The sequence below is a fragment of the Neophocaena asiaeorientalis genome, unplaced genomic scaffold (assembly GCF_003031525.2).
Source record: "Neophocaena asiaeorientalis asiaeorientalis breed wild unplaced genomic scaffold, Neophocaena_asiaeorientalis_V1.1 scaffold11, whole genome shotgun sequence".
In the NCBI taxonomy this organism is placed as follows: Eukaryota; Metazoa; Chordata; class Mammalia; order Artiodactyla; family Phocoenidae; genus Neophocaena; species Neophocaena asiaeorientalis.
In genome coordinates, this window is record NW_020173124.1 from 2,899,508 (window position 1) to 2,923,103 (window position 23,596).

Genomic DNA, 23,596 nt, shown 5'->3' on the forward strand with positions numbered 1-23,596 from the left:
ATGCTGGTCTAGGAGGTCTGCAATCTCAGCCACATGAGAGACCAGAATCAGCCCCTTGAGGAAACTCAGCCTCTCTCTTTCTCTCTCTCTCTCTCTCTCTCTCTCTGCTTAATTGATAACAGAGAATTGAGTTTATATCATCCTCATCATCCTTGTCATCCTTATTATCATTAGCCATGCAACTCTCTAGCTTTACAATTTTCTTCTTTATCTCTCATTCACCTTCCTCCCGATAAATACCATATAGAATAATTTTAATATATCCTTGAATGTATGTGTCCTTAAAAGATATTTAATGTTTTTAATATGAATTCTATTTTTCTTATTTAAATAAGATAATAAGGATAGCAACATAATTTTTCACTCATATCTGTGAATAGGTAAATAAGGAAAGAATACCACAACTCTTTCTAGATGTTCAAGGTTTGAAGAAAAGGGCCTGAGGGCCAGGATCTGTTTCTTTTCTCAGACCTGTTGTGGATATAAATTCAGACTGTCATTCAATGATAATAACCAATCATAATTTCCTTTCTTCATAAAACATTAGGTGAAGGTTTACTTTCTAAGAACATAGGGTTTTATTCATGTGTTAAAAATGTTGAATAAAAGAAATTAGAACTTTCAGTTTTCTAGAAAAAAAATCAGAGTATTCTTCTATTCAGTCAACAAATATATACTAAGCCCTTATCATTCACTCAGCACTGTTCTGGGTACTGGGATTAGAGTCTCTTAAAAAAATCAGTAAAATAAAATACAATGAAACATAGGCAAAAATCCTGCTCTCCTGGAGCTAACATTCTATTGGGGGAAAAATAGATGTTAAAAGGAAGTAAAATATATATTAGTGAGACAGTGAAGTTTAAAAACTTAAATAAACAAACAAACAAATAAACCAAAGAAGGGAGATAGCACCTAAGTGGGGAAGGCTTGCAATTTTAAATAGAGAGGGAAAACCTATGAGAGGTGATGTTTAGGGGAAGATCTGAAAGAAGTAAGGAAAGTAGCTATGCAAATATCCAAAAAAAGTTTTGGGTCAGAGGAAGCAGCATGTGCAAAGACCCTGAGGTGGGATGTGCTCAGGAGAGAAAATGAAGGTCAATGTATCTAAAGTAGAAGTAGTGACTGACAAGTAACTATAAGCGATCAACTCCATCTGGGGGTATGGAAGCTTACCAGAAAGACACTAATTCTGAGAAGTTTTCTTTTACTCTACTGGTCAGAGCTGATCTTGCTTGAAAATTGTGAATATGACCCCTATGAAGTACAATAGCAAAGAGTCTTCTGCCTGCTAACCCATTCCCTCACTCCCCACCGTACAAACAATTCAACTCCTCAGATCTTCAGATTCTCCCCCAAACTGATATTCCATCCGCTATTAAAATTTTTTTAATATATAAAATATGTTTTAGCTGTCATTATTAAATTACTTATCTGTGTACCGTAAGGCTGCATGAGATGTACTTCTGACACAATTCTGATAAGAAGTACCATTATATAAGACAATGCTGCTACCATATTTATCAAAGAAAAATTTCTGCCATTTCTCTTTGGGTACACGCAAGATTTCAGTCTTAAAGTATAAATAAAATATTTTATTTGTTACTTTTTTAATTATTATTATTAGCAGAAGTTGTTGTGGTAACTCACATCATGCATTCATGTGGGAGGGTTTATACCGCCAGGACACTTATTGCCATCAAAGCTGCAATAAATAAACATTCATGCAGTTGGAGAATTTGGTATACAGTGTGTTAAAAGTGTGAGAAGGTATACTCTGTCTCAACCAGCAATTCCTAGGGCTCTTCCTATGCCATATAGCCATATCTCTTTACTGACAGCTAATATTAATATAAGCTTAACTTAATTTTTATACACTTACTCCAAATTTCTTAAATTATCCGTATCTACTTTCTGTTTAGACACATCAGTGTTGTAATTTTTAATTGTTAGCTCCCAAAGGTCCAAGGACCATCTCTGTTTAATTCACTTTACAGAGTCTAGTGCAAGCTGTAATTTATGGTAATGATGGTGAAAATGATGAAGATGAGGAAGAAAGTGAAGAAAAGCATAAAGATAGTAATATATTTGTGTTCATACAAAGCCTTGTGATATTTTACATCATAACATTTAATCCTTACAACATTGCATTGGAGCTTTTGTATCCCTATTATACAGATAAGGAAATTGAGATTCAGGGAAGCCAAGTCACACACTTCCTAAGTGGTGGATCTGGGAGTCAAGATCAGCTCTCTTAGCCCAAATGCCTATGTGCTTTCCACCATACATCTTGCTCAGAGAGTATTCAATTATTAAACATTTTTTTAACTGACTACTGACTCTGTGTCAGCCTTGATTAGTGTATAGGGAACACCCTTAAATTCCAAAGTGCTATGTGAAGATCTGCCTCAGCCCACCCTCATCTTTGACTTCCACGTGTATTCCAACAGCAGTTTATTTCATGTGGGCGCAAAACTGGAAAAAGAAATATTTTTGCCAAACTATTATGTGACCAAGAGCACGTAATTCTTGGTTGGCCATTCCCTCACAGTGGAGCAATTAAGTCCAGTTTTCCTTTGCAAGGCCCCACCTTTGACTCACGACTCTGTTCTCCTCTGCTTTCTTGAGCCATTACATAAGCCAACACCTGTTTTTGTTGTCAGGAGTGTTTTCAGACTGATGTCCACAGGTGGTTTTTTCCTTTTTTTGTGTGTGCCACAGAGTGAAAAATAGCTAAACTTGCTTTCCAGTGGTTAATTTAAGGGAATATTTCCTGATAGAAATTTTCTAACTGACCTGCTTGACACAAATGGGGAGGGAGTCAGATCCTGCTAGAATATTTCCCTTTTACTCTTGGTTGTGCTTTGACAGTTTGAAGGATTAAGGGATAACAATGATAGTAGTTATTGTTATTATCAAGTCTGACCGCATCTTTCTCACCATTCACTGTGTCCCTGTTGGAATAGATGCTGATGACCACATCTGTTGTGTTATTTAAAGTAGATCTTTAAGTCAAAATAAGGATGTGTGTGCGTTGCCTCATTTTGAGTTTGCTTAATGTTTCCAATCATGTTTTAGAAGTAAATCCCAAATGCTTTTTTGCTAAGTGCATTTTCCTTTTGATTTTAAACCTATGTGTATTTTAAAGGTCATTTAATCCGCGCACTTCCAGTTTCTCTGGTCTTAAATCATCGCTGTATTATTTTTTATACAAGAGATACTTAATGTCTCAAGAAGCTTTCAGAGACCTTTAAAACCCAAAGACATTTTTTTCCCCCAAGAACAGAATTTCTATTTTGTCGAAAATAAACAAGCTTGAAGAAAATCAAGATCTCAGCCTGTTCAATAGTCCAAAAGTTCAAATTTCAGAGGGGTTGGAACTTGGTGAAATACATGTTCCCATTCCTAGCTCAATCCTCTTTATTCCCTCTTAGCTTAGGCTGAAACACATGGAGGGGATATCCAGCAGAGGACTCTCCTCAGTGACATCTGTGTCTGGAGGAGTGTCCTGGCAACTGGCAACAGGATCTTCTCCCCACAGGGAATGAGAAGGGTCAGAACCCTAAATAATAATAATCTATTACAGATTTCAGGTTACCAAAAGTTAAAGAAAAGTATAATAGCAAACACAGCATTGCTACATGTCAAAAGCAAGGCTACTGTAATTTCCCCCCTTGGGGCATGTATTTTTCATATTCTTATGCATAATTATGCATATGAATTTAAATATATTTCCAGGGCTTCCCTGGTGGCACAGTGGTTAAGAATCCACCTGCCAGTGCAGGGGACACGGGTTCGAGCCCTGGTCCGGGAAGATCCCACATGCTGCAGAGCAACTAAGCTCATGTGCCATAACTATTGAGCCTGCGCTCTAGAGCCTGCGAGCCACAACTACTGAGCCTGTGTGCCACAACTACTGAGCCTTTGTGCCACAACTACTGGAGCCCGCATGCCTAGAGCCTGTGCTCTGCAACAAGAGAAGCCACCGCAATGAGAAGCCCGCGCACCTCAACGAAGAGTAGCCCTCGCTCACTGCAACTAGAGAAAGCCCGTGCGCAGCAATGAAGACCCAATGCAGCCAAAATTAAATAAAATTTAAAAATTTATAAAAATATATATATATATCCATATTCTATTCAAAACTCTTTTTCCAAATATGTACAATAAAACGAAATTAATTGATGGCAATGACTGCATTAAGATTCAAATCTAAAATACCTGATCACTGGAAGAATTGGGCTAGTAGTGGGTGCCTAGAGCAACAGACCTGGCTCCTGTAGAACATTCTTCTGGATTTAGGACAGTTTTTCCAATAAAGTTAAATCTGGGATTAGTGAGACATAAAAAATGTGCTGACAAAAACCCAGAGATGGTGCTTGAGACTTTGGACAGACTCTTTACCCTGCTTCTTACTCTGTGGCCTAAGGCAAGTGACTTAAACAATTCGGGTGTCTTTTTCCTCATCTCAGAAGTAAGAGGCATTTTTGGGCTTCCCTGGTGGCGCAGTGGTTAAGAATCCTTCTGCCAATGCAGGGGACATGGGTTCGAGCCCTGGTCCGGGAAGATCCCACATGCTGCAGGGCAACTAAGCCCATGCGCCACAACTACTGAACCTGCGCTCTAGAGGCCGCAAGCCACAACTACTGAGCCCACGTGCCACAACTACTGAAGCCTGTGCACCTAGAGCCCATGCTCTGTAACAAGAGAAGCCACTGCAGTGAGAAGCCCGCGCACCACAACAAGGAGTAGCCCCTGCTCGCCGCAACTAGAGAAAAGCCCGTGCGCAGCAACGAAGACCCAACACAGCCAAAAATAAATAAATAAATAAATTTATTTTTTAAAAAAGTAAGGAGCATTTATTTTATGTTCCCTCAAGTTCATTCCAGATTTAATATTTCATGTTTCCGTGACTCCAACATGAACTGCCCCCAAGAATGGGGTTATCTGATGGTCAAAAACAAGGAAAAGCTTGGCAGCTTGATTACAATTAACTCATCTAGGAAAAGAAATAAAATATTCGGGATAATAATTGGATTTTGGCAGAAAGTAAATCTCCTATCACTATTTTTTAATGGAAAGAAGTGTTAATCTGAAGGTGTGACTGGAAAGCAGAAAGCAGTTTCATTTGTCACAGACCTGGGGACCATCGTCTCCATAAAGGACCCCACATAGACTCCAAATAGACAACAAATAAAACAGCGTATATCCTGACCGCTTCAAGTGTCACAATGATATGGGTCTTTCTGAGTGTTTTCCTAGTTTTTTCTCCTTCTTTAGCAATGTATGTTATGAATTATGATTATTGCAATGGAGCCAAGTATTCACCGGCTCCAGCTAGATCTTTGTTTAGCAAGCATAAACTCACTGCCAGCTGCAAATTGCAGCTGTCTGTCAGCATTTGTGAGGACAAACCGCTCCACTATCCCGGATCACTTAGCTGTAGACTGCATACTGTGTCCTCAGTTCTGCTCAGCCCACCCTTTGCATTTTCAATACCCTTCCTGTGGGGGAGGGTCTCAGTGGTTTACAAGCACATTTTGGAGCAAATAGCTTGAAGCGTACATCAAAACGATGCCTCTACTAGAGGGTCCTATCCCAGCAAAACTATTTTGTGAGAGACTGACTCTGGCCTGACGTTCCCTGATCTCCGATGTCCTGAAAAAGGCACAGGAGGCTGCCACGCTGACAACCAGCCGTTCTTCAGGACAGAGTGACCCCTGCAGAGAGTGCCAAGAGAATGGGCCCAAGGCCAGGAGCCTGTCTCAGAGCTAGGGAATGTGAGGGTTGAGAAGGCCGTGGCCAAGGGGCCAAGCCAGAGGAAGGACATGGTCCGGGGGGCTCAGTGAGGCCATTCTGCGGGGCCATAGCATGGACTAGCAGGAAGCAAGGCTCAATGGGACCCTTATCTTGGGAGAAATCCTAGTCTCGAATGTTCAAGTAAACTTGGAACTCTGTCACTTAAGGAGGGGATTTGCAGAATGATACATTTTTGCTTGTGTAGCATTTGCCAGCATTCTAAGCAAATTTTTTCCTTTAAATTTCCAGGCATACTTAGACTGGGGAAGAAGCTGACAGCACCACACCAGATTTAATTAAAGTATTTGTAGACTTAACCAAGTCTTCCCTGTTTTATCATCAGAGTAACTCGTGAGTTCTAAGGATCACTTTTTTAGAGGGTTGACAATTTTAGGAATATTCTGAGAATTATCCCAAGATCGAGGAATACCCTGCTTTCCCCAGGCATTTGCATACAGTAAACTCTGAGCTTTGTAGAGGGTGAAAACTAAGACTGAAGGTTCTTTAGGCCCTGGAATGCTCCTCGTACACTGCAGGAAGCATGAGATATGATCAGTCGGTACTTGGGGAAGGTATGCTTTTAGATTTTGTTTAATAATATTTTCAAATAAAAAAATAAATCTGGAATTCTTCCCACTCATGAGGGTATTATGAGAACTGTTCTTTGTTATGTAAGAGTGTTGTTTCAGTAAGAAATGTGCCCTCTTGGGAAGAAAGGCACAATGCAAATTCAAATTAGTAATGAAACTGTACAATGTGTAGCATATGGCCAAAGTTGGCCTGAGTCACTCATGGGAGAAAACATTCTAAGACTTGGGAAAAGTCACATCCCTGGTGTGTGTGTGTGTTGGGGGGGAGGGGGTTGTGTATGTTTGTGGACAGGGGAGCAATGACCCAACATAAACTCTTTCTTTCCCACAACTGAAACATACACACAATACTTAAAATAGTTTCATTCAGGGGTAGAAACCGCGAGAATCACAGGATCATTAAACAATAGCAAAGCTCTGTTAGTCCATGATCTTTCCATATTCAAGAGGATTGTAAAATAAAAACAAGACTCTGCAAGAGATTGACAACTTACAGTACAAGAGTGTTTGGATTGCTAAGTGCCTTCCCTTCTCTCTTTGCTGCAGTTTGCTGCTTTGTTCATTGTGAAACCTTTTTGCTGGATATGTTACATGCGATGAGCTTTGGTGTTAAAATAAACAGAGAGGAAGGCTGCAATAATGTATTTCAGTTAGGAAGAAGCACTTGAAAGAAATTGGTTTTGCTATACACATGATGTGAGCCAATCAATAGTGGTTTAGTCTGACAAGCACTGTCAATATCCATTGTCACAGTTCAGAAAGTCTTTAATGGATAGTTCTTCAAAACCCAATGATTTCAACGCATGTTCAAAGTCTTGAAATACACTCTACCTGGCAGAAATTAATCACAGATAAACTCTTGGGGTTGTATACAAGTTTTTTTTTTTTTAACTGAGAGCCAAACAGCCGTCAATTAAAATGTGTATGTATTAATATATATTAATCATATAAATTAATATAAACTTAATGTATGCAACAGCTAAAGGCATAATCTAATAATACCAGATACATAATAAATGACCAAGTAAATGCTGATAAAATGAGAGGCACTGGGATGGAAGGTGAAGCGTGCACTTTTCATACCACCTGATCTGTTTACTTACTGATTATTACAACCATGATTGTGATACGGGGTAACTCTCATAACCTCACAGTTCATAACAATTGTTAGTTTTTATTGAATGCTTATTATACCCTAGATATTGTGCTGGTGTTTTGCATATATTGGGGTATTTACCTGCTATAACAATCCTTGGTAGGGATATTGTCAGTGCCATTTAACAGATGAGAAAATAGAGGCAACAAGAACTTATACTGCTTAAATAAGATCTTACCACTGTTAAGTATCAGAGTTGAAATTCAAAATCCAAAACTGGTAGTATTCAAAAGAGAGAAAAAATGCATGAGAGAGAACGGAACACACATTTTTGAAAAGGAACAGCATTAGCTGTTAGAAGGAGGCCACATATTAGTGGTTCTTATCTGCCTTCCCCTTAAATGCTGACCCTGAACTTACTCCTATGAAGCAACTAGGAATAATACAAGCAGACTCTGTGGTTGGATATAGAGAAGAATGAGATTCCTGGTTGGGCTGAGAGAAGAACTAAGGAGTTTGTAGACATGAATGTATGTGCTTTGAATGTATTGTGAATGTATTGTGGGCTAAGGGCGCATCATCTGTTTTTGAAAAAAGATTGTATGATGACAGGAATCAAGAACAAGGACTAAGAAGTTGAGAGAACTGGCTAGGTCACTAGGCATTTTGGCTTAAAAGGAAGCCCCAATAGCTCTATTTCTATATTCATTCTTGTCTTGCTACATTCAGCCACCTGGAGCATGGTGCGAGATCCTTGTATTCACCTTCTGCCCAGTAGCTGAAGAGCTCAATTTGTGTTTATGATGGTTATGGCTCTGTGCAGCCCAGAAGCCATCTTCAGCTGTTCTGACTGAATCCAGAGAGTGTTCAGCTGTCAACACTGTGGCTGTCCTGTGATTCACTAATCTCGCCTAAAGCAACTCATTTTCCCTTTTAGGTCTACAGTGACACATAGCACCTAGAGTAATTTTGTCAGCAGTTCACCTGAAGCAGATGATTTAAGACCTTAGGTCGGAAGTAGTTGACCACAGTGGGAGGTTACTGCCATCTCTCTATGTCCTTAGAACTTTGACAGCATTGCCAAACAGATAGAGAGGCAGGCAGTGGGGCAGGTTAGGCATGCCCAGGGGCTCCAAATCAAACAGCCCTGCATTTGTTTTCTGGCTCGGCCACTATTGGCTACTTGGCTTAAGCTCTCTGAACCTCAGATTCCTAATCTGCAGAGTAGACAGCAATAAGAGAACCTACCACATTGAATAATCATGAGATATGACATTCTTAGTACAGTTCCTTGTCACACTGGTAGTACTCTACAAACATTAGTCATTATTAATAATACATGTGATTTTAAGATGATCAGATTGACTGGTCAAAATGGAAGTTGAGACTGCTTTAAAAGAATCAATACTATATAGATTATTATATGTAATTATGTAGATGATTATATATACATAATTATAATATTTAGATTGTGAGAAAAGTTAAATATATATATTTATTTAACTTTTCTCACAATCTAAATAAACAATTTATTCCACCACTTCCTCTTAAATATTGATTTTTTTGACTATATATTTTCCTGTCCTGGTTCAAATTTTATGTTTGAAAAATTAAGGATACATTGTAAAATATTCTTGATCACACATAGGGCCAAGAGTTTAGAGATTAAAGAAAAAGCTTCAGAGTTGTTATGTATTTCTCCCCCCTATGCCTGCTGAGAATACAGTATCTGTACACACATTTTCACAAAGGTACAAATACATAGACGTGCACAAAATACATAGTGGTAGCTCTATTTATGTCTGTATGGAGAGAAGATTTTAATACCACCCACCCAATGCAAATACTGCTAAGCATGAGTCAGTATGTAAAGTAAGCATGGAAATTGGCTGATGCTCTAAAATATGAATATTATTTCTTTCTCCAACTTGACTTTTTTTCCATAGAAATCTAAGTGTTAATTTCCTAGAATTTTGTCATGCTTCTACCTCTATGGGGGGAATTGCCGTGCCTACAATCCTGTTGTTTTGGCTTTTCTTTATTTTGTTCTCTGTTTGTGGACTGATGTTCACATTCATCTGTAAGGCTCTTCTCATTTGATTTGGCCATGGCCTGTTTTCTATCACTAGGAGAGAACCCATCCCTGTATTTAATATGCAGCCTTTCCTCATGGAAAACATGTTTCTACTTCATGGTGCCCTTTGTCTGGATTGGTGCCGTATGTTATTTTTTTCTTTCTTTCTTTTTTTTCCTTAGTAATTTTACTTTCAAAATCAGTTACTGCCTTAGCTCAGTAACCCCTTACTCTATTAGCAAATTTATCAAAGTTTTGAAATAGCTCTCAAGTGACAAAGTTTTACCAACACTACATTAAGTTGTAAGAAGCCAAGGTAAAATATCTAGTCAATAGAAGATGTCTTGATGATCTGAATCTTTACATCTTATACTGTATCTGTATCTGATTCTGTTTCAGGAAGAAATATCATCATATGTCTCTACATACACCATAGGTTTTTGCTATTTAGGTGTATTCTCTTTTTTTCTTCTTTCCTTTTTTTTTGTGAATATGTAGTATTTCCGTAACCTTTGATGCCAAAATCTTTTGCAACTCTGGCTTATAGAAAGAAACCAGATAGACTAACAATTGAAAGAAAATTATATTTGTGATGAAATTACTCAATATTTGCAGTACCGTTTTGAAGTTGTCATCATCATCATCATAACCATCCTGAAAGTTATTCTTTAAGTAACTCAGTGCTATGCTAAACACTGTAAAAAGAGTTTAAATATAATACCCTGACTCACGTTATAGAAGTGCATTATCAACACAGACGCATCTAAGATATATCATGGGCAAAATTAAAATATTAGGTCAATACATGAAAAGACACTAAAGAATTCATACATTACTGGAAAAAGTAGTTAGTGGCCTTTCCATATGGCTGAGTTACAGGGGCCATGACAGTAAACTGCCAGCTCTTTATTGACACTGAAAATGTAAAAATGTGAGTAGATTCGTCTATTTAAACTAGATGATTTAGCCTAAAAGTAAACATATTTCATTGCATGAATTCTCACTCCTCTTTAAATGAGTAGATAGCATAACTATGAATCATTGGCGAGAGAACGTTTTCATACCCTTTTGTTTCCAACTGATTATTTATTTTATATTTCTACAATGTCTAAGTGGGAATTAAGTGGTTAAAATAAAGCACTGCTGTTAAAATGCCCTGCATTCCCTCTTCCAATTATTTCCAGATTTAATCATGATTTGTGTTTCAAGTAAGTCACTTAAAGTTTCAATAACTTAGCTCCTCAGGGGATTGAAATTATGACTTCTGTTTACACTGAGCATGTGAAAAAAAGAGAGAGATTAAATGACCAACAGTACATTTCAGTACATTAAGTCCAGACTTACCCTTTCTGCCCACTCTGACATGGAGTTATGTGCAAAGTTTTTGAGCTCTAAAACCACACTCTGGAGAGAGCAAAGCAGTATTTATTACAGCCTAATGAATTAGGGCAAGCACATATGCCCTGTAAAGGAATCAGGTAGGAGACTGGCAAGAAATTTAATAAACTTTATTTCTCTATTTTGGGTAAAGTGCTCTTGTTTTAGTAATTTAGAAAGTGGTACAACAGGGTAATTCCAAATACAAGAAGGTCATATTGGAAAATATGAAAGGAGACAATCAGCACTTTGTTATGTAATCCGTGTGATGGTTTGAGAAGTGTTTTCAAATCTCTGAGGATGAAGAGCCTGATATAACCCTATTTTGTCATTTCTTTCTGGATTTCCCTCTCCAAACACTGCAGTGCGGTAAGATGAGTGCACTAAGCAACTGCCGCCAGTTTTGCTCTGAACATCCTACCAGACTGTGTTGGGAGCTCTTAGCTGCTAATACAACTATCTATCTACACCTGATGTTGATCCCTATGTAAAACCCCATCAAAAAAGTGACAACAAGTAGCCTAGAAATTTGTTTGTAATAGCATTTCTGAAGGGTAATGACTCTGCTTTCCTTTAGCAACATTTCTGAAATGTTAGCTCTCCCAGCATTTCCAAATTTAAAAAAAATAATAATATTAACAACATGTAATTGTAACATGGGAATACCGCGAGAACAGGAGTTTGGCAGGAAAAGGGGATATTTCAAAATAAGGTCCATAGCAAGAAAAATTCTGGCAGATCCACAGTTCTGGATCATATTATCCAAACCGTTGGATTCTGGAAGATTTGAAGGTTTTTCTTTTGTGGTTCCCATCCCTTAATAGAATGGTAGTGGATATTCATCATCTAAATTGTGTTGCTTCCTCCTCCCATTACTAAAGTTGGGAAATAAATATACAAAGGGCATCCTTTACAATAAGCATTCCTACCTCTAGAGGTGGTTTTAACACCATAATGGCTGCGTCAGGTATAAAACTTGTGTTGGGCTAATGCCTTATTCTCATATGTAATGATATTTATTGAAGATCATCTTGAAAAGCCCAGGATCCTAACTGTTGTCTGGTGTGAGCAGCTTTAACACCAATTAAATCTCTCCACTGGTTAAGAATGGTGCTTAAAGCTAATGCCTTTGGCCTGTGAGTGTGGAGACTTAAACTGCATATTGTTATTCAAAATTCTTACGCTTTGAAAAATAGTCTATTTGTTTGGGCTTGAAAGAAAAGATCACCCATCAGTGGAAAAAAAAAAAAAGAGGAAGCATAAAGGAAATAAAAGTAAATTCTAGAATACCTGGAAAGCTAATCCAATTCAAGTTAACTTTTCGTGGAGGTGAAAATATGTAGAATTAAGAGTGATTCCTCTGTAAATCAGATTAAATGCTTTGGAATTTAAACCCCTATCTCTTCAGTCTCTTTTCATTTTTGAATAAAAAGTTTAAATGGGAACGGAAAAAAACTGCTCATTGGCTTAACATAAATCTTTAAATTGCAGTAAGCTTCGCTCTCAAAAAGTAGTTGAATCTCTGAGGAAAGAGAAAAGGCTGAATTCTATTTTTCATAAATGATGGATTATTGTACCACACTGGGTATTTTCCAGTAAAGTGTCCTTTTATTTGCACTGTGTGATTACAAGTTTCTAAAAGTATGTGTGGGGTCACTTGGGTGCTGTGGGAAAGTGGAAGGAACACTGTTCTGTTAAAATCAGTAGTGAAATCAGAAGCAAACTATGTCCTGATTACCATAGGCATGTGTTTAAATTTTGCTTTCCTTAATTGGTTATGTTGTATTTACTTAAAATGAACAATTTGGCAAGTTTTTCTCCCTTGACAACAGAAAAGCGTAAACTGTTTTATAAGTTCGGCTGTTAAAATCAGATTTGTAAACCACAATATTCAAAGAGTTTTATTGCTGTTTACAGGGGTCCAGTGATGGACTTTGCTTTATAACCATGTGCTTTTTACATTTTTAGTTTGTATTTACAGCGCTTTCAAGTTATTTGGTTAATAAAAATTATGCCATATATTATAGTCATCTATTGACTTTAACTTCTGCGGATCTCTTCTTAGAACAAAGTGAGCAGAATGAATGATGGCAAAGGCCTGGCAATTTGACTTGTCATCTGAGGACGATTATTTATGGCATCAGGAAATGGAAGTTGACACTCTAGTCTGTCTCCAGGAAAGTCATCATTAGAGGCAACTTCGGATAGTTTGGCTATGTTAAAAACTGTGTAATCATATTCAAGACTCTGCTAGTTTCTCAGAATGTATGAGAAAGAAACAGGCTAAAACATTTTAAAATACACTTTCATTTTTCTTGAAAAACCAGTGTACCTTACATATATTTCTCACATGTGGAGGCAGAAGTTGGTATTGAAAACAATATATATATATACACTATATAATTACTTCCATAATCTCACATTTATACCACATGTATGTGTTTTAATTTAAAAAGTACTTTTTAATCATATCATATTTACTAGTCCCTAACTGGCCGAAAAAATATCTCTTTTGGCCCTTAATTTCTTGACATTCTATCATGGAAAATGACAAGATTTTGAGGTGAGACTAGACATAGAAAATGGTAACCTGTGAAAATTTAGATTGATTATTCCATATCATTTCAAAGGCAGACAGACTTGAGACCAGAATTACTGAGGTAGATTTTTCCTGAAGGATAAGTGTTCCCTTAGCTCCCAGTACTAGAACCCAGAGCCACGGGGCTTTGATACAGCTATCAATTGGAGCAGATTATATATGACTGGACCCAGATGAAAGTTGATAGGATAGCATATAAGCACAGTATATTAAGACACTCAGAATGACTCATCCAATCATACAGTTTTGAATCAGTTAATGCCTGACATTCATGGTCCTGTAAAAGCAACTATGGCTTGCATGGGTTTTCAAGGCACTTGCTATTTCTCCAAAATGACCTGAGGTCTGTTCCTCCTCTAAGAACCCTTAGTCTCTTATACTTCAAACTCCTTATCATGATGTATTATTACTACATAGACCATATGCATTTCTATCCACAACAGTTAAATCCAGCACTGCCATGTATTCAGTAGGTGGTCAATGTGTGTGTGTGTGTGTGTGTGTGTGTGTGTGTATCACCTAGCAGCACTGTCCAAAAATATCTGAGCTATGTGTGTAATTTAAAATCTTCTCATAGCCACATTTTTTAAAGTAACAAGTTTTAATAATATATTAATTTTAACAATATATTTTTTAACAAAAATATCCAAAACATTATTATTTCAACCTATGACACAAGCTGCATTTCAAGTACTCAATAGCCCTGAGTGACTAGTGGCTACCATATTGGACAACACAGGTCTAAAGCAGTGCTCCTCAAACCATTTTATGTTCAAATACACAAAAAAAAATGATAATATTTGCATAGCCCACTGGAACAAATAAATAAGACTGCTCATAGCCAACAACAATTTCCCAGGGGCTCAGGTTGCCTTGGTCCTGCTCAATTACACAGAGTGCTGAGGGCATCTGTAAATCTCACTCTACATAACCGTGCTGTCAGATATAATAGTTGGGACGCTCTGGTCTACAGCAGTGCTTCCCAACCTTTTCAAGTGATAGACCCATTGACCACATTCACATGAGAGTGGTTGTACTTTTATAAACAGCTCATTTAATTAATAGATAGCAGATAGATAGACAATAGATAGATGATAGATCAGATATGTATGTTTTACATATATATTTTTATATACATGCTACTTATAGAGAGATATATTATTAAAATAATAGGGTTTTTTGTTTTTTGCTTTTCACTGTTGCTTTACATTTTGTCAGCGTGGGAGTAGCCCTTCCACCACCAATAAACAAGAACTGAAGCAGGTCCTATAACTTGTCCCTTCAGTTTAAGGGAATGATTCTCAGCAGGGAGCACTTTTTCCCCCTCTCACCCCAGAAGACATTTAGCAATGTCTGGAGACATTTTTGATTGTCACAACTGAGGAGAGTGTGCTACTGACGTATTGTGGGTAGAGGCCAGGGAGGCTTCTCAACATCCTTATCCTGTACAGAGCAACTCCCTGCAAAAAAGAATTTTTGGGCCTAGAATATCAATAGTACTAAAATTGAGAACCTTACTTTGAGGTAATGTAAGATATTATGGTCTTATAAGTGACAAGTACTGTCTCAACTCAGTATTTAATAGTGTATAACCCCATGTGATAATCAAAATTTTGAACTTAATTTAAAATTAAAACTCCACTCTACACTTAGCTAGGAGGGGGGCAGGATGTTTTCCTCTTCTTTTCCTTAGCCTAACACTTCACTCCAACTCCCCATTTTGCTAACACAAGTTTATAACTACTTTGTGGTCAAAGCTAGAGGAAGGAGGTTTTAAAAATGTCCTTATTTGACCAGTTATAAGAAAGCTTCTCACACTCTAGGCCTGGCAGAATTTTTAAAGCATACACTCTCCCTTAGGCACTTTTGCGGGTTCCTTGGAGACCCCACTGGGAAAATTTGACTTCAGATCCTCTAATTCAGGCAATTTATTTTCTTCCAGCTGCAGCTCCCTCCTAAGTCTCTCTCTTTTCTCTTCTGAGTTCCTCAGGAGAGGATAGAATGACTCAAGTGAAGCTCCCCTACAGCTGTAACTTAGTAAAGTGTTTTGCACCCAATAGCTACTTTAAAAATTTTAGTTAATTAAAACCATTGTACTTGAAATGACTACGTGAGCTCCTGATATTTCTGTTTTCCTTCCCCTTCCATTCTTTCACCAATACTCCAATACATTAGAATACCAGATAAAAATCCTATGAGACTGGTCCCATATCCAAACTGGACCTTGGACAAGTTACTTAGCTTGACTCTCTGACTTAGCTTCTTCATCTCTAAAATGGATGAATTAGTTTATATACTGCAAAAGGTCATTTGAGATTTGATTCAACAAATATTGACTAAACACTTACTAATTCTAAACAGTGTTTGAGGTATTAGGGACACATTAGTGAACAACATTTGTAAAAGTAGATAAAAATCCCTGCCTACACGTAGCTTACATTGCAGTAGAATTAGGTTAAATCATGTTAGGTGTTTAGGAGAATATCAAGCATAAATTATGGTATCAATACATTTTAGTCATATTATTATTAACCCAACTGAATGATTAGCTTATTCTAAAATATTATTTGAGAGGAAAAGAACCTCTATGTTCCTACTTAAGTGCCCCAAATCCTCACATGACGTCAGTAATTAGGTTAAGACAGTGAAGGGCCCACTTACGATCTGTATCTCAGGTCATACAGATAATAAATTCCTATCATTTCAGGAATTTTTTTTTTTTTTTTTTTTTTTTTTTTTTGGGGTACGTGGGCCTCTCACTACTGTGGCCTCTCCCGCTGCGGAGCACAGGCTCCGGACGCGCAGGCACAGCCGCCATGGCTCACGGGCCCAGCCGCTCCACGGCACGCGGGATCTTCCCGGACCGGGGCACGAACCCACGTCCCCTGCATCAGCAGGCGGACTCCCAACCACTGCGCCACCAGGGAAGCCCCATTTCAGGAATTATTAATGATAAGAATCATTGTTAACAAGTTAGTTAATAAAGTCATTAATAATAAGATAACTTGAATGTATTTAGACTCCATGCTTAATGAAGGTACAGACCTTAAGTGTTACGTTCATCATTGAATTCACAGCGTTTAGCACGGGATGTGATAATCAGTAGACATTCAGCAAATATTTGCTTAGGAAATGAATTTGATGCACACCTAACTTGGAAGATAACAGTGAGGCTAGGAAACTGAGGATGGGGGACTGATGAAGACATGGCAGAAGTTTGAGGCAATATGTGTTACAGAATTTCACCTAGTGGTAATTTCACACAAATAAGAGTAAAAAATAGCTGCTTTCTGAAAAAGAAATCACTTTGGGTTAACTTGATAAAGAAAATTGATGAAATTATTTGGGCAAGCAGGATCTTTGAAAATGCCTACATTTCCTACAGGTAGTATATAATCACAATTAATTGAAATTAACCAGAGCTTTTTTTTTTTTTTTTTTTTTTTGCGGTACGCGGGCCTCTCACTGTTGTGGCCTCTCCCGTTGCGGAGCACAGGCTCCGGACGCGCAGGCTCAGTGGCCATGGCTCACGGGCCCAGCCGCTCCGCGGCATGTGGGATCTTCCCGGACCGGGGCCCGAACCTGTGTCCCCTGCATCGGCAGGCAGACTCTCAACCACTGCACCACCAGGGAAGCCCAACCAGAGCTTTTTTATCTCTAAGTTAGATTAACTTTTCTACAATTTTGTGTATGGATACAGTTAGGTGGAATTATACAGATAAAGATTATTGTGGTAAATATGAGGAAATGAATGTGAAATAAATTGTGAAAATATGGAGCTAACCACATTCTCATTACACATGCATGTTGCAACAGAGCTAATATTTTCATACGGGCAAATTTTTACTCCTATGCCCTGTCTAAACAGAAGGGCCTGAGCTATTAATTCAGGTAGTTGTCCCATAACTACTGTTTTCTATTCATATTTGCATAAAGTAATAATCATAAAGGAAAAATTGACTGAAAGCCTCTTTTTTTTTAAATCTCCAGTGTTCAGACTGCATCATAGTGCTTCTGATACAAGCGACAAAAACCGAGTTAAAAGCAGATTAAAGAAGTTTATTACCCGAAGACCTTCCCTGAAAACTCTGCAAGAAAAAGGACTTATTAAAGGTATAGAACATTTTATACTTTTACTGTAACAGTGATAAATAAATGTGCCTCTGTGTCCATAGTTATTCAGCTCTAAAGGAGTATTAAGATATTTTAGTCTTTTTAGGTTGCTTATTAAGTGTTCTGCTCTATAACAGAGGAAAAAATAGTTGTCCAGAAAACTAATCCTGAGAAAATAAAGGTTGTATCAGAGGATCATTGAAAAAACACACCTAGTGTTGCCCTCAGAGGATCTGGGCTCTGGACCAGCAGCCGAGAAGAAATATCCTAGTGGCCCATCAGAATGATCCCATGTCCCCACATGCCTGGACAATCCTAGTTATACCTGTCGTCCCAGAATACTTAGTAACAGCAGCCCTTTTCATTCTCAGATGAGTCCTGATTTGTACTATAAGTTGTCTGATCATGTAGTCATAGTCTGAAGTAAGTGTGAGGAAGAAAGTGCTAGGAGGAAAGTCCAAGGTTAACTAGTGTCATGAAAACTTACAGATTTGAGAGCTGGAGAACCTAGAACTCAATCTAAACTGAAATAAGCAGGTACTTTTGCAAATATATCTAAAGTATATAAAATATCCTAGACCAGCCCAGCCACCAGAATAAAAAAAAACTCTGGCAAGAGACTGTAATTGGAATTCAGACCTTAGTTCTCCCACTCACTAATATGGACATTGAACAAGTTATGATCTCTGAGCCTCAGATACCTCTTCTGTTAAATGGGTATACTTATACCCACCACCGAGAGGACCACTAAAACAAATAAATGAGATAGTCCATTTAAAGGATTTAACAGTTTCTGGAACATAATTATTCAAGAAATGTCCTCTGCTATTATTAATGCCATTATTATTCATTACTGTCGTTATTACCGGTAGTGTACCAGATAGATGAAAGGATGGATGGACAGATAAAACCAGTGATGTAGATTTCTATCACTGGAAATCATCACTTAGATCACACAGGCAAATATATTACTTTCCTAAGAAGAAAACATATGCATCAAGTCCATTATTCTCTCTGGCTTTCAAATTTTCTAACTGATGCATATATTTTGAAAGTTAAATACAAGAAAGAATTTGGGCTAAAATAAAGTCCTAAAATAAACTTTGAGAACAAAGTGGAAAGACTGATCCTTATAGAAATCAAAAAGTGATTTAATATGCAATTATTTCTCAGGAATAGGACAAAGCAGATAATATTTTCAGCACTACTTAGAATGAGAATTATTTCAATAGTTTAGACTAACTGTTTGACCTATCAATTTCAGTCCATTTTAAAAGAGGTGAACATATCACAAAAATCATCGAGCATTCTGAACCAATTGTGAAAGGTGAACTTTTATGCAGCATGAACATACCTATCACTAATAGAATGGAAAATTCTTAGAATGTAAGCATTTGCAAGTAGAACTAGAATGTGCTTTAAATCAGTCTTAGCTCAGACTTTTACTCTCTGAAGTGTCCTTTTCAGTGGACAGCATTTGGTCCTCTACAGATCCAACTTCATATAGTAATACAGTAGTACCTTCAATTCTGCCTTCGAATTTATCCCCTAGATTAAAAGTTTCTTAGAAAGGATTCAGTAGCATGTTACCTGCCATCCTGACAAAATATAAAACCAGATAAGTAGCCCAAACAATCCCAATCTGGCATAAAGTCCAAATTTTTCATGACTGTGGCAAAATAAAAGGGGTTTTAATTCAGTGGCACGGTCTGGCCCCAGTCAAAATGCTAAAGAATTAATAACCATAGTGCTCTAGAATTGGTCTCAGAAAGCGGCAGAGAAACCGGATGCCTGATGCAGTTTTCATACTGATGTAATGGAACCACCGAACACACTCCAATGATACATTTCCTATCTTAGAGCTCCATTACATTTTCACCATAGCTGACCAATGAGTCAGTATTCATTAGTAGGGCTATGGAAAATCTATGTGAAATTCCAATTTGATAAGCTTCCATTGTTGTCTTCAGTGGAATTTTCTTCCAAATACAGTTCAATTTATGCAAATATAGTCACTTCTTGGGCTTGTTTCAGTTTTAACTGTGAATTTTTTGTAAGGCTTCTTCTGAGACTTTTTTTTTTAACCGAGTAGAAAGGATTAAACCAATTTTTAAAAAACGCAGGCCTAGTCAAATTTAGTACTTTAAGTCCATTTTCTTAGCATATCTAAGGCAAAGACTTAGAAAAAACCAATGAAATCAGTGTTTCTGATTGGTTATGAAAACTCACATAACATAAATTAATGATTAACAGTTAAATATTTAATTTCTCCAAGTAAAATGACTTAACTCTTTCAAGAGAAGAATTATTTAGAAAGAGGGATAATGCCTTTAAATTTATTCTGCAGTGCATTTGACCAAAGAATATATATCAAATTCTTTAAACTGTCTAATTTTCCACATGTGGAATAAAGGCCTCCATTACCAAGGTTTGGGAAAGCTTTGGTAGTTTGCGTCTTACAAGTGTGCTTCCTGATACCTGGGGGGTGGGGGTGGGGGGGGGCTTGACAAGGCCACAGACACTTTTCAAAGTGTTTACTCTTTTATGTAGTGTTCCCAACAGACTGAGAGACCTGAGTTTTGAATTCAGCCAGCCTTTATTGAGCCCTCACTGTGGGGCAGGAAAGGCTGTGTTTTATGGACTTTAAATGCCCAGCAGAACTATATTCACAAAGTACTTTATGTGAAAAGAAAACTGTCCCAGTATCACACAGTCTAAGCTCAGTCACAAAGCCTTTCTTCAAAACCTGTTTTTAGGACTCACGGAGACCTAGCCAATATGTGATTTCTTTGGCCAGGTTTTAGATCTGGAAACAGTCTCTTGATGGGGCTGCCTTTTCTGATTTCTTTAATATGACTAATGAGAAGGGTACATTGTGATGCCAAAAAGGGGCCATCAGATAATTCTGAATGATCACCCAGTGGAAGGAAATCGTAATAGCTCAGGTGGGCGTTGCAATCATTGTGCCATTGCAGTGGTAGCTTCTGAAAAGCTTTCAATTTCTCCAAGTGCTTTCACATTTGCCAAGGGAATGGCAAGAGCTTTTTAAAAGTATGAGTTTATTACATTGAGCCTCTCATAGAAAACAAAACTCCAATCAGTATAATATGTAAATTATAGGGAAGAGGGTACATTTTAGGGTGGTAGGTGTGCTTATACATGTCCTCTACTTGCTTTTGGAACTGAGATTATAGCCCTTTAGCATCAACCAAACTACCTTATGTAATCTTTCAAATGGCAGCATTGACATCCAAGAACAGAAGACACTTGGCAGTGCAATTTTTAGAAAAGATAACAATTGGTTGGTTTTTTAGGAGCAACTAGTGTTTCCTTATATCAAAATGATAGAGTTAGAAAGTACTGTATATTTAGAAAGTGGTTTCTTTCATCTTTGTATGGACAAAACCATACTGGATGATATTAGCAGAAATTGAGAGTAATGCTGCACTACTTGTATATTTTACTCAGTATATTGTAGAGGAAACAACCAGTCTGAGGATGAAATAGTATGCCTCCAGGATTTATGATGAAAAGCAGTGTTTTCCTGCCTTACCCCAGTTTTCCTTCTTGCAGGGCACCGTTTGGGATGGTTTCTGTTCGCAGCTCCTCTGGTGGCTGCCTCCCTATCTTATGTTATTGTTATTTGGGGTATAGATTTTTGTCAATATCTTGCTTAACTGTAATGTTTTAATATCTTTATTTATAAAGCTTAGACATTACCTCAGATTTATTTTACAATGAATCTGACTTAATTAAACTAGACTTCATCTACCTGGCCCTCTCTTCCCCAAATACTCAAATATAGCTGGTCTTGCTGTTACTGTTGGCTTCCTCTGAAACATCCGACATACTTGAACCTCTATTTATTGTTCTATTAACCATAGAAAATTGAGACTTAATGCATCCATTGGCCAGATGAGAAGCATAGTGTCCTTTGCCCCTTTCATCTCTTCTGCCTTTGCTATTGAGTCTTCTACGTTTTGAAATTTTATATTATTTCACTGGTTTCTGTAATTATGACTTATTTATAGGTTGACTCTAAAAGCAGAAAACCAAAAAAAACAGCATTCGTATGATTATGATTAGGTAAGGCTGCTTACTGCAGCACCAAGTATTAGACTTCCTTCCCTTTTCTTACAATATCATGGCCCTGTGACTCTCAAAGAGAAATGCACCTTGATCCTGGTGAAAAAGATTCTCCTTTCTTTTACATCTGAAGGTTATATTAGTAAGTTTATGTTGTTTCACAACCACAATCAAGTCTTCTATTTCCCACCACTCCCCACCCCGTCCCCCGCATATTTTGAATCTAAATGTGAAAAAAACAGTCAGTTAGTCATGAGCATTTACTTCATATTTATCATGTAAATATTTTGGAATTTTTCCCCAGGTAATTTGCCAGATTGGATTAACTTATCCATGGGTCCAATGCTATGCCATATCGGCCACACATATTATAATGTTCTTATTTTTAAAGCTATGCTTCATCATTTGCTTATAATCATGCTATTGTTTAGTTTGATATATTTTTGGATTGTGAATTTCTTGTACAGATGTTTTTTTTTTCCCCCAGAGTTTTATTTTTTATTGCTTTCTGAGCCTTTACATCCTCAAAGGCTTTAATCCTCTCAGTTGAACATTCTATATACTTTAGTCTGTGACTCCCTGGTTTTTACCCCAGAATGTTTTCTAAAGTCCTTCCACCATCCTACTTCATTTGTATTGGTTGCTTTCCAGGCTTCACATTTATCACCCTGTGATTTCCTTTCACTGATATTCTGAGTTGTAGTCACTGTCTTCTGAATCACATGCCTTTTCTTTCTTGCTTTAATTTCTTCTATTTCTATGTAACTCCAGTGACTCATTTAGGAAACATGAGAACTTGACTGCCTAAAAATATCTTCAGGATGCAGGCACACTTAATCAATAGTTTAGTTGGGCATAAAATCCCATTGCCTCTAGAATACAGAGTTGCAGCTTCCATTCTTACTCTTGTTACTTTGAATTTTTTTTCTTTCAGAATCATTGAAGGTTGTTTTTTGGGTTTTGTTTGTCTTTGAGATTCTGTAATCGAGATAATGTATATTGGCAGAATTTTTAAAATTTATTCTGCTTGGCACTCAACTTGAGGAACCGTGACTCTTTGGCTCTGGAATTTTTTCTCTTTATTATTATGTTAATAAGTTTCTCCCATCAGTTTTCTCTGTTTCCTCTTTTGTGATCTTTATGATGTGAGTGTTAGATCATCAGGATTGATTTTTCTCATGTTCTGAAAGAATTCTCAGTTTGATCCCCCCCTTTTTTTTTAAATTTTCATTTATTTATTTATGGCTGTGTTGGGTCTTCATTGCTGCACGCAGGCTTTCTCTAGTTGCGGTGAACAAGGACTCCTCTTTGTTGCAGTGCGCGGGCTTCTCATTGCGGTGGCTTCTCTTGTTGCGGAGCACGGGCTCTAGGTGCGTGGGCTTCAGTAGTTGTGGCACATGGACTCAGTAGTTGTGGCTCACGGGCTCTAGAGCACAGGCTCAGTAGTTGTGGCACACAGGCTTAGTTGCTCCGTGGCATGTGGGATCTTCCCGGACCAGGGCTCGAACCTGTGTCCCCTGCATTGGCAGGAGGATTCTTAACCTTTGTGCCACCAGGGAAGCGCCCCCCTCCACCTTTATATCAATTTATTTTTACTTAAGCGATTATATTTTCAATTTTCTAGATGTCTTTCTTATTCTCTGTTCTTTCTTGCATACCTCACTCTCTCACATGCTGTGAGGGCAAAAATTTTGTTTGACCGTGCTACGCCCATTCCCAATAGTGAGGATGGCACTTAGCACTCAATAAACATTAATTAATTGAATAAGTGAGAAAACAGAAAATATATTATTTATATATATATATATATATATATATATATATATATTGTGTGTGTGTGTGGTATGTGCGCCTCTCACTGTTGTGTC

At 37.6% G+C, this 23,596-nt stretch overlaps 1 protein-coding gene across 5 annotated transcripts in view; it reads left to right on the forward strand.

Moving 5' to 3' along the window:
• Positions 1-23,596, forward strand: part of ARHGAP15 (Rho GTPase activating protein 15) — a 616,446-nt gene that overhangs the window by 345,509 nt on the left and 247,341 nt on the right. For all 5 annotated transcript variants that reach the window (XM_024744104.1, XM_024744108.1, XM_024744105.1 and 2 more), the window contains one exon: positions 17,520-17,642. In XM_024744104.1, coding sequence (XP_024599872.1) covers positions 17,520-17,642 — 123 coding nt within the window. The remainder of the gene's footprint in view (positions 1-17,519; positions 17,643-23,596) is intronic.